The 11,792-nt window shown below is 44.7% G+C and overlaps 1 protein-coding gene across 2 annotated transcripts; it reads right to left on the minus strand.

Moving 5' to 3' along the window:
- Positions 1-861: 861 nt before the first annotated feature.
- Positions 862-10,978, minus strand: stmn2b (stathmin 2b). Of its 2 annotated transcripts, XM_030064185.1 has the most exons (5): positions 10,830-10,978; positions 4,809-4,904; positions 4,491-4,663; positions 3,554-3,745; positions 862-2,957 (listed from the first exon to the last, which is right to left on the minus strand). In XM_030064185.1, the coding sequence occupies exons 1-5, from the start codon at positions 10,846-10,848 to the stop codon at positions 2,898-2,900; spliced, it is 540 nt and encodes a 179-aa protein (XP_029920045.1). In that variant the 5' UTR covers positions 10,849-10,978; the 3' UTR covers positions 862-2,897. The 2 variants fall into 2 exon arrangements, with proteins under 2 accessions (XP_029920045.1, XP_029920044.1); XM_030064184.1 differs by lacking the exon at positions 10,830-10,978 and having other exon boundaries at positions 4,809-4,926.
- Positions 10,979-11,792: the final 814 nt, after the last annotated feature.

Below are 11,792 nucleotides of genomic sequence, written 5' to 3' on the forward strand. Positions count from 1 at the left end.
TTTGCTTTCATTAGTGAGGATGATGCAAGGCCAGGTACAGTGATGTAAGGTCCATGGAAACCAGAGCCACGGGTCAACAAGGGGCTTTCAGTGCTGACAGCTGATCTTTTGTCTCCCCCTACTGGTCATAAATGGAACTTCAATAAAAGAGCAAGATGGCCCAAATCTTCTTACATGGAGGACCGAGTTCCTAAAGGTGACACAGGTATATTTAATTCTTTCCTCCTTTGTAACTTTTAACATGCAAATTGTGTCAAATCGCCCCCATCTTCCACAAAATATTCCTTTGCCACATGCTAATGACAATATTATTTGCAGTCATTTGCAGAGACCTAACATGAAAAAGGCATAAGGCTGCAACTTAACCCTTCAACTCAGATTTCCTTAAATTTCCCCTTAAGTATCAAAGTTAAATTACATATTCTATATCTGCTGGTTGTAATCCTTTGTTGAAGCTACATTACCCTTATACTGAGTGAAATATTCAAACTCTAGATTGTTTTATAGCTGCAACATTAGGCCTAGATCAGATAGAAAATATCTAGATGTCTTGTGTGTCATTTCCTTGTAATTCAGCAGGATGTATTTGATATCTTTGGAAACCTTAGGATCATCACTAGAATTAACACTTTGTAAGTCTGAGCAAAGCTTGGCCATGCATTAATGACAAACCTGTAGATGGCACCAGCAGAGATGAAGAAGTTATTTTAGGTCTTAACACACTACCCCAAAAAAGCAGAATCTAAAATATTTTTTTTCTGTAGTGTATCAAAACTTAAAAATGAGACAGCACATGTGGCACCAAGCGAATGTTAAATTGATCCATTGTGTTATCTGAAAAGAAACCACTCTCGAAGCCGATTTCATTCACTGAACCCCAAATCTTTATTAACCACTGCTTGCTCACAAAGATATATGTGGAGAAGGGGGAAACACACAAATGGGAAGGGGAGAGAGAAAGAGAAAGGCAGGTAAGGTAGTGGGTAGAGTCCAAGTGAAGACTCTGTGATGTTCTTTTGAGGTCATCGGTGTGCAACAGATACTTGGTTCTTACATACTGTACTGTTGTAGTGTTGGTTTATATTTACCAGAGCGATAGCGCATGGCACAAACATATCTACCCACCCTTCCTGAAATACACACACACACACTCACACACATCTGTGGGCCTCCTGTATATGTGTAACCAGTACGGGTTCAGCCTCAGGCTTGGACACCATTGATTACAAACTCTGTGGAAATGTAAATACACTCAAATGCACCCTTATTGATGATAATATTGGGCTGATGCATCGTCTCAGTTATATCTATTATGGCTTAAATATCTTTCTTACGCTTCTCCAACTTTTCAGTGGCATTTTCTATATTTTGCAGCTAAGTGCAGTCCAATACTGAATAGGAGATTGTTCAAGTTCAGTGTCTCTGGCATTTGGCATTGTTTTCACTCTCTGGCACAATGACACAGGACATGGGGGATCCACACAAGCTAATATGGCAACAGTGATTCCACTAGACGCTGATGTTGAGCACTACTCTAGCCTCTATGTAATGGACGATGATGTAACTCAGTCATATTTTCTCCATACTAATATTTACAGTCACAACATTGAGAGAGTTTCTCAAAGTAACCTGCACTCAAAGCCTACAAAGTATCTGTGTCTCAGGATGTATTTTCTCCCCAGTGCTGACAAATACTACTGTTTGATTGAAATGTGATTGAAGCCTTGCCTCTAAAGGACATCTGAGGCTCGCCATTGGTCAGGGATGTCACGTGAGCTTTACAATGCCAGATGGACAGAATTTAGCGAGCTCCTCCTGAGCTCTGTGCTATGATTGGCTAAATGCCTGCCCATTTGGACAGAATGTGAGTGAGTGCGGATGCTTGTGTTTATGTGGAGAAATGTGTGAAGGAGCGAGGAGGGATGAAAGGGCTGCAGACGGAGAGAGAGAGGGGATGAGAAAGGGCTCATTAAATGCTATAGTATCCTCCTGTGGTACAATCACCATCTACCTCACAGGAGCGGATGTGCAGTGACGGCTTGCATTCCCCACACTGACACATAAACAGACGAAGACTGCATGCTTGTCCCCTTTCCTTCTGCCCTCTTTAGTGCACATGTCCCTCGGTAGCTGGAGGAACAGTGGCAGAAACTGTATGGAAAACCCCTCTCCAACAGAGATCCAGCATTTTTTTTTTTTAATTTTATTACTATTTTTGATCTGCGGGGTGAAAAGCAAAAAGTGCACACTTGAAGGGACGGGGGAATGAAAACCAGAATGCAGGCCTCGTCAGGACGCAACCAGTCACAGCAAATGTCAGCTAGCTGGGAAACTCACAACAAACACCAAAGCCTGTTACCACACAAGAGAAACTGCAAAAAAGATTCTCAGGCTGAAATGAAAGGGGGGAAAAAAAGAATGATTACATCCATATATATGCAGGGAGAGAAAAATTATATATAAAAATGGCACACGGCAATCAATACTTTTGCTGCTTGTATTGTACTGTATATAACAAAAAAAGAAGTATTTACAAAACCAATACCCACTGTCACTTGTCAATTTGATTTTTTTCTTCTCGTTTGAAAGAGAGCAAAAACATTCTTTTTTTTTTTTGGGAAGAGTGAGTGGGACAATTTTTCTTTTTTTCTTTTTTTTTTGTTTTGTTTCTCCACCCCACCGCTTTGCTAATGCTATTGTGTTGGGACTTTAGCCGCCCCCTGCCTAGGGGTGGCGTCCCAGGCTTCTGAAATAGGGTTGTGGTAGTTTCATAGTAGTATGGGTGGGTATGTCGGGGAGGAGGGTGGGGCGGGCTGCAGGAGGAAGGTTGGGGGTGTTCCTCGGGGTTGGGTTGGGTGAGCGGGGGTGGGGGGGATTGTGAAACCGGCTGGGGCTGCTCACGCTGTCACCTCTTCTCTCAGCTCCTTGTTCCTGCGCACCTCCTGCGCATGCCGCTCCTGGAGAGAACACATCCACACACGCCCAAGTTGAATTTTTTCATACTTTTCTGTGCAGCTGCTGTTTTTCTGACATTTGCTCTCTGTGCACTTCAGTTCAGTATCAGCTCTCTTCCCCTGACCTTTGCAGGTAATGTCAGCCTACCTCATTCCCTCTAATATTTCTTGTTTTCCTCTCCATCTCAGCGCACTCTCTTTTTTTTTAAATCTCTCATACGTTCATTTGCTTTCCTGCACTGCACCCTTGTCCTTGTCCACCCCATGCATCTTCTCTTTTGCTCATCCTCTCCTAAAGGTCAAGCTGGCAAGTCGGCTCTCCTCACACTCCCCCCCTCCTTGTCCGTGCCTCCACCCTTTTCTTTTCACCATGCTTGCTTTTCCTCATGAAGCCTGTCACTTTTTCTCATTTTTTTCTCTCCTTCCCGCCCACCCGATCTCCTCCCATCTCTTCAAGTATTTCATCTTCCTTCCCTTCCTTCCCTTACACCCTCCCTCCCAACCTAGCTCTCTCATTCCTTATCCCTCTCTTTGACCTCGCCTCCACCTCCTCAGTCTCCTCCTCCCCTCCCGACCTCCCTTCCCTCCTCCTTGCTCACCTTCTCCTGCAGGCGCTCCATGATGGATGCCAGGTAGGCCTCCCGGTTCTCCTGGATCTGCTCCATCTTCAGCTGGAGCTTCTCCTCGGCCATGCGGCTGAAGTTGCTGTTCTCCTCCATGGCCTTCATCAGCACGTCGCGCTCGTGCTCCCGCTTCTCTGCCAGGGCCCGAAGCACCTGCGCCTCCTGGGACTAAGGGAGGAGGAGGAGGAGGAGGAGGAGAGAGTGATAGTGAGTCAGAGAGAGAGGGTGGCGAGGGTGAGAGAGTGTGAGATAATTAAACACCTAAACACCAAATATTGCGCAGTTGTTTTTCTTAAATTTTATTAAAATGTAAATGTTGAATGAGTAAATGTATTTACTCGGTGTGCTATAATGAGTACAATATTAATTTGGCTGACTCTATTGGACATTTGTTGTGGAAAAAGATCTGTCCAACTGTGATATTGATTGGTTGATTGATTTGTTGATGGGTTGTTTGATTGATCAGCTGCTTGACTGATTGTATTGATTTAAGAATCAATGAGATGCAAGAATTAACTGGTGTACGATTAGATTCTTCATGGCTGTGCTGCAGCAGACTCAGACGAAAAACATTTGACAGATCATTGACCAAACAACCAGACATCAGATTAATCTGTCACACGATGGGACTGGCATCAGCTATTTAAAGCTCAGGCTGAAATTTCCTGCTTAATTGCGTAGGATTGGGTAATGATGACATTTGCAGTTTTGCAGTAGAAATGCGTTCAGATTTTCAGGATCAGGTTGCTCTTAGTTTCACAAAACACTATCATATTTCAGGCTTGGTTCAGGTTGGACAGATTTTTTTAGGCTCATCTGAAATACCGAAGAGTGAATCAGGTTCTATCTCTTATTTAGGCAATATGATACATAGCAGCTGGGTTCAAGAAAAAGGACTGGAAAGCATCCTTACTCTCCTCCGGTCCTCAGCTGCCTCCAGCTTCTTCTGGATGTCCTCCAGGGAAATGTCCTTCTTGGGGGGGTTAGTGATGCAGTGGGCAGCATCCGACACGGGGGAGGGAGGCTTCAGGATAACCTCAAAGGCCTGGCCTGAGGCTCGCTTGTTAATGGGCTTGATGTCCATGTCTGTGTATGTGTGTGTGTGTGTGTGTGTGTGTGTGTGTGTGTGTGTGAAAGAAAGAAAAAAAATGAATGTGCATTCTTGTATTTTAAGGATGGTTGAAAATCTGTTCAAATTGAATTTTTAGTCTCGGGTTCCATGACCACTTACCTTCAAACTCACCCATGATGTTCTTGCGAGTCTCTGGGTACAGACAAGAACAGATGAGGGAAAGAACTGAAATCTCCTTCATCTTCTCTTTGTAAGCTGTGGAGATAAATGGAAACATGGCCATTAGTGTGCATGTGTGTGTGTGTGTGCACAATTACCACACACAGCGATATGGAGACATGAACCGGCTGCACTGCTTAGCATACGCACAAACACACACGAAACATCATTAACCCACTTTCACCTCCTCAGGAGGTCCTCATTTTGAATGGCATCCTCATATTTTTAGGAAAATAAATATTCACCAAGTCCTCAAAAAAGAAAAGCTCATCAAAGGCTGTCTGGTGGAGCTTAATTGCCCTAGGTTTTGTAGTCGTTTTGTGGCCTTTGTTTTCTGCGGGATGTAAAGGGGTAGCGGGGTGAATGATGTCCTTATTTGGCCTAATTTCCCCAACAGCCAAGAAACTCCATCCCGCAGGATTTTCCACACGCCATCAGCCATGCATTTCATTTTAGGCTATTATTTATTTATGTTGTCAGACTGACGCCCCTTTGCCTCTCAGCCATTCTGTGGCTATTAGAAAACAAGATCAGAGATTTGTTATGTGGTTACAGGTAATCTAAAACCAGAAGAGGCCAGGACTCATGTTTGATAGTAAGGACGGTCATTGAGCTGTCTCTTATCCTCTTTGGGCATGGCCAGTGGGATCAGGCTAATAGCCAAGGCTTTAGCTTATCAGCATAACACAGCAATATGACTTCCCCCTCTAGCCCAAAAATTAATAACAGTGAAGCAAAGCTGGCATCAGAATGAGACTAGCTGTGTTTGGCAACCTGCGCCATGTTCAAAAGGGAGGGACAAAAGTTCTTCAAAGGGCAGACAGAGAAAAAATAGCGAGGAAAAGAACAACCAACCTTGTCTAACCTTGTTTTTTCCCCCTGTGTTTTTGGCACCTACTACATTGTAATGTGAGCCTAGAGTTCAGCAGTATTCCCTCCAGGGAGAAGAGAAATATATCTGCAACACACTGCAGGTTCTGAAACAATTTGCTTTTGCACATGGCTGCTGCGCTGTCGAGGTACAGTGCCTCAGAGGGGACATTTGCATGCCAAGTGCCATACTGTGGTGTAATCCATCATCACCAAGAGCACTGGGCCTCCAGGGCTGAAGTGTCCCATACTGATTCATGATTTTGTAGCAGGCTACAGTAGGGGAGCTAGAAATGAGATTTACTGTAAGAACTTCTCCATGGTGCGGTACAGTATGATTAATCCAAATCATCTTCCTTATTCTCTCTCCCTCTCTTATTCTCTGCTCTCTCAGTTTTTCCTCTTCCCCTCTGTCTGTCGCTCTCTGCCCTACAGACAGGCAGACGCCACAGTAATGCAATCAGCTCTCAGATGTAGCACTCTCTACTCTCTGATGGTCTTGTTAACCCCTTCCCCGAGGAGGAAGTGAGAGAGGGAGAAAGCGTGACGGGGGGTGAAAGAAAGAAGGAGCAAGAGGGAGAGATTGTGGATAAAAGGGGCGAGGGAGTGAGTGGCAGAAGACTGAAGAGAGAGGAGGGGTTTCGGTTGAGGAAGAAAAGAGGCACAGAGGAAGGAGGGAGAGGTTTCAGATGAAAGGATTGACGGTGTGGAAAGAGTGGATGGGGAGATGGAGGTGTGGGCGGGAGAGAGAGAGAGAGCGAAAGAGAGAGAGAGACATAAATGCCTGGTGGATGTGAGGGTGAGGGGCGGGTGGGGCAATCACTCTAACAACTTCCCAAAAGAAAGAGGCAGGATTAAAAAGATGCAGGAAAAAAAGATAACAGATGAGGAGAAAGAGAGTTGGCAAAGTGTGTGTGTGTGTGTGTGTGTGTGTGTGTGTGTGTTTGCATATAGGGGGAGCAGCTGAAACTATGGATCTATCCCCCCTCTTCCCTCCCAGACAGCCCTAATGGAAGCAGCCGCCTCAGGTGGATAGCACTTTAATTTGCAATTAGCGGACTGGACCATTTCTGCTGACGGGGGAGTGGAGGAGGACGCTGCTGGAGGATTGTCACCAGCTCATTAAAGTGCTGTGTGTGTCAAGACCGAGGCCGCCATTTTCTCCCACACACACACCACCACCACTTGACAGCTGAAAACATGAACAAGTGACAGATCACTGGAGCAGATAATTCGGGTTAAGTGCTTATGGAGCAGGTCAGCAGAGAATCTCCACTGGTGGCTGTCCAGTAGTGGGCGGGGCTTGGTTTGTAATTATTTCATGTTATCATCCTTGCAATTCCGATTGTTGGTCTGTAAGTTGGATTTTTGGAGATGCAGTTGCAGTGCAGCGAGAAACTGGTTAAAATGTGGAAGGCTGCGTCCTGTCAACACTGCAGAAGACTTCAACTGAGGATATGAATTTTGTGCGTCTACTGTTGCTGCATCAGAGTCAATAATATTTCTATGTTATCTTGGAAACTCGGTGCTCGCAGTTAATTGAAAATGAGCTATAGAGGCAGCAAATCCTCTGTTTCACCAGGGGAGCCATTTCTTTTATATCCTCTAATCAAAAAATATTATATACCCTGCTGCACAAACAGTGTAAAGTTGAGCGGTTTGTCTCTGTATCTCTCTGGAGAGGAAATTCATATTTTCTCTCCGTGTAATGAGCTCATTCAGGTGCACCAAAATGGTGTCCTTTGCCTATAGCACAAAGTGTTCAGACATTTTAAACCTGTTAAAAGTTGATGTTTGGAAAAGCCAGGTCAGGTGCATATGTCAGTACAGGATGCTGCCAAGAGCATCAAATAATGTCGAGCATGATGACACCACTTTCATGCATGATAATTTCAGCAGGCTGGTTTCACCCAGTTAGCTCAGCACCCTCCTCCCTGAGTGTTTCTTCACAGAGTGTCCTGACCACCGACACACAGCCAGCAAACAGCACTTCCTCTTACAATCCATCAGCAAAGAGCACAGATCATCAATATCATCCTCCCCCTCTGCATGCGTCCCTCATCCCCATCACCTGCTTTATCTCCAAGCCTCCATTTCCTCTGTTGCAGATGCATTATCCGCCTCAATCCCATTCTCTCTCTCTCTTTCCCTTACTCACTCATCCTCTTTCTCCCACATTCCCTGTCTCCCCTGGGAGCTTGAATTCTGTGGCAACACACACCGCCACGCCCCTTTTCCTTACTTTTCATCCCTTATTCCTTTCAGCCGCAATCTTCCTCCCTCCTCACAGTTCCCCTTGAATGCCCAACCCCCACTGTAGGAATTTAGACAGAAAATGGTGCTTCCAGATTGGATGGGCATGGGCGATTGGCAGCAGAGTCAATTTGTGCAAAAATGGCAAGAAGTGAAAAGCATATGAATGATATTACTGACAAGGCTATGCACAAACTGCCAATTAACACTGTCTCACAAAATGTGACCCTGTGTATCACAGCGTTTACTGCCATCCTGGGCCCTATAACCTCACAGAAACATGAGCCTGGCATCTGTGTGAGGCACACAGCGAGCCCTTTACAGTCAGGCCACCAGGCAACGCTATAATCGCAGAATTATGAAGGTATTACTCGGGTGATATTGGCTATAAAAAGAAGGGATGTAGGGCTTTGATTATCGAGGGGCAGTTCCAGTGATTTGATGCAGGGCTGGTGTGCTGAGATACATTTTTCTAAAACCACGCCCTGTGTCTGTTCAGGGAGATCAGCACAATTTTTTGGCAGATTTAGAGGGTGCAGAGTGGCCTGGTCACATTGGCTAAGTGACCACAAAATACTAAGACAGCTAATGTGTTGCTGTCAAAGAGCAGATCCAAGACGATGACCAAGGAGAAAATGTAAGAGTCCCATAATCTACAGAGCTTATAGCTAACTAATTTTCAAAACTAGGGCACAAGGATGATGGATTTTTTGCTTCAGTGCCTTTACCAGAAATTGATTTTCAGAAATGTACGTAAACCATATCATCATCCTAGATTGATGTCACCTATCCTAAAGCACAGCAGTCATCTCAACCAGTAATGGGTGTGTGTTTCATTGATCAGCTGGATTGAATGACTAATCATAACGAATGATCAATCCAGGACACTTTCAGGCTTTATGTGCAAGGCCTGTTACGGCATTAGCGGTGCAGATTATTAATGTGATTATTGCAGGATTTCAAGGTGACTCTTTGGACCAATTGATTGTGCTGTTGTCCAAGAAGACCATCTCTTCCCGGACACAAAGGAACTGATTGTGAGTACAAAGCGATTGACCACACCTAATTGGATATGACAAGTCCACATGATAAAAATCCGTAAAAGTATTTAGATGCCTTCATGCACAGGGGGTGTGTGCTGTGTTTTTTTGCTGTGGTTGTTTGTGTGATAGTTGATAATTGCAGTGTACAAGCATGAGGATGTCTCTGTCTCTTTCTGTCATCAAGAAATAGAAAACCTGCAACACTAGGTAATAATAATATGGGTCTATGCAATCTGTTTTGTTCACCTATTTATTGACCCACGAGGTGTGAAAGATTTTTGCGTAAATATTGCATTCCTCAGCTAATGCGACAGTATTAAGAGAGCCAATCTGTTTGAGGAACTAAATGAACCTAACGACCCGCTGAGTGCTTGCTGGCGCTGACGATGGGATGATGACTGTGTTTTCCAGAGCGTCTGGCCTCTGCCCATCCCATTCTGCCTGTCCACAACCCGAGTCACGGAGGAAGGAGGAGGAGAAGGAAGGGGGAGGAGGAGAGGGGAGCAGACATAACACTTGAGGTTTAGTTGCCGGTGTCAGTCGGTGCAGACATCAGGACCCTCATTGCTGTCTGTCTGCATGCCCCGCCATCCATCAAATGTGTAGTCAACCAGAAAACAAACATGCAATCCCCCAGATCCACCATGCATAAATTTCTCTATGTTCCCTGAAAGAGATTACCCTAAATGAAAATCCTGTCAATTCATGCTTAAATGTTGGATCAGGCTCCTTTTTACTGATGAAGACTGCAGGCCACCTCCAGTGTTTATAGGCCCATAACTCTGACTGTGGCTGGCACAGCAATATGTTCAAATAATCAAATCCAGCCAAATAAATATATATCATGCCTTGATATGGAAATTCATAGGATGACACAGGTAGGGCCTGTCACCTGCCATAAAAAGCCATCCAATTTGATTTGTCCATATAGGCCTATTGCCAAGAAATACTGTCATCGGTAATAAAAGTTCAACCATATATAGCCCGATAATAATATAGTCATCGACCAGGATAAATTTCCCAGTCGTTAGCCTTTCCTATAGGTGTGCCGTGTTACACACGCGTCTCTGAAATGACATTCATTTTCAATGCCAGCCGTAAATTCCTCCCTCGGCTGTAAAGCAATTCTATGTGCGTGGATAAAGACGAATTTTCTCACATTCATGCTCTTAGTGGTCACCCAAAAATTGATTCACCAGGCTTACACTATTGCTACATAGGGTGGCCCAGTTTTTATAAGGAGATTTGGCACGGTAAAAATCATTCACACCCTTGAGAGAGGCTGGCTTGCTTTGAAGGGACCGGAGATGTTGGGTGGGGTCGCTGGCGCTGCATTATGCTGCACGGCTGTGTCAGGCAGTGAGGGCAGGTGCGGCAAGCAGGCATCGAAAAAACACCGCTCTGTGAGAAAAAACACCCCTGCTTATGCTGATATGCACCCAAATGTCTTTAACGTGCTTGCTTTAAATAGGATAGAGAATATGCGTCAGAGATAATCACCATATACTGGATGATACACTAGCCCACGTTGATCAGCATCCATTTGGATTCAGCATGACACAAAAGCCAAACATATTCACTTTAGAGCCAAAACAGAAATGAAAGAATATTAAGATATTATGTTTCAGTTTTACAATGTTACGTCTGTTCCTATAACTGACTTGCAATGGAGTTTGGCCGCTCCCTTTAGTCATTCTCGGCATCCTTTTGTGCCATGGGTGTCGCCACTATCCCTCAGCATCCACAAGCCTGCGTAACACCACTGTCATCTCAGAAAAATTAGGGCAAAACTCACCGATTGCGGTCTTAGCCATGTCTGTACGGTGGCGCCGGGACGGATTTACCGGAGAAGTGAGCGTCGGTGGTTGAATCCTGTAGCCTTCCTCGGGGCGAAGGTACTGCTGGTAAGGCACTGAGTCAGCAGAGACGGGGGCTGTCGGTGCGCCTGGTGGTCTGTAATGAGCTGCGTCAAGTCAGACGGAGATAAACGCATCCAGACCGGAACTGTAATGATCTTACCTTCAAAGTAAAAGCGTAATACTTGTCCCTTCAGTGCAACTGACTGTGTGCACAGCAACTATGTGAAATAGGCTAGTATAATGATGAGTATAGACTATATGAAGAGAAAGCATTGCTGAATATTGGTTCCTTACAAGGAAGAATTGCAAAACACAGTGGGATAGGTTAAAGTCAAAACCTTAGTGGATGCAATTTGTGTTAGACTATGTTGACGGTAGATTAGAGGCTTCTCCCAGAGAGAGACTTTATGACAGAGATATGCCACTGCTGCAGACTCTGGCCATGTAAAGATAATATTACATATGCCAAGATATACATTGATTAAGTTAGTAATGTGGTTGTTTTCTGAAGGACACATCCAGGCAGAATGTTTGCTGTGGGAGGGAATCAACCCTCACCTTTTTCCCAACAAGCTACTACCACAACCCTGCATTATGGTGTGACATTTCAATGAGATTTTACTTTGGAAAATATAACCGGAAGTCATGTTGATCATTACGTATGACTTCACACTGCTTTAGTTGTGAGCGCCTGTGCGCGTCCTAGAGCAGATTGGCTACCGTAGTCCCTTGACGCGCATCTCCTAACCAAAGATCTAGCAAATCCAGTAATGTCCCCTTGTATTGGAGAGTTCAAGCCACCGCTTTGAGGGGCAAAAGGGTGGGTGTTCCCTTCTTTGTTTCATTGATGTTGCGGTTGTCTGTTTAAATAAATTAATTAATTAATGAACAAATCCCAG

Source organism: Myripristis murdjan, chromosome 11 (genome assembly GCF_902150065.1).
Source record: "Myripristis murdjan chromosome 11, fMyrMur1.1, whole genome shotgun sequence".
NCBI classification, from domain to species: domain Eukaryota; kingdom Metazoa; phylum Chordata; class Actinopteri; order Holocentriformes; family Holocentridae; genus Myripristis; species Myripristis murdjan.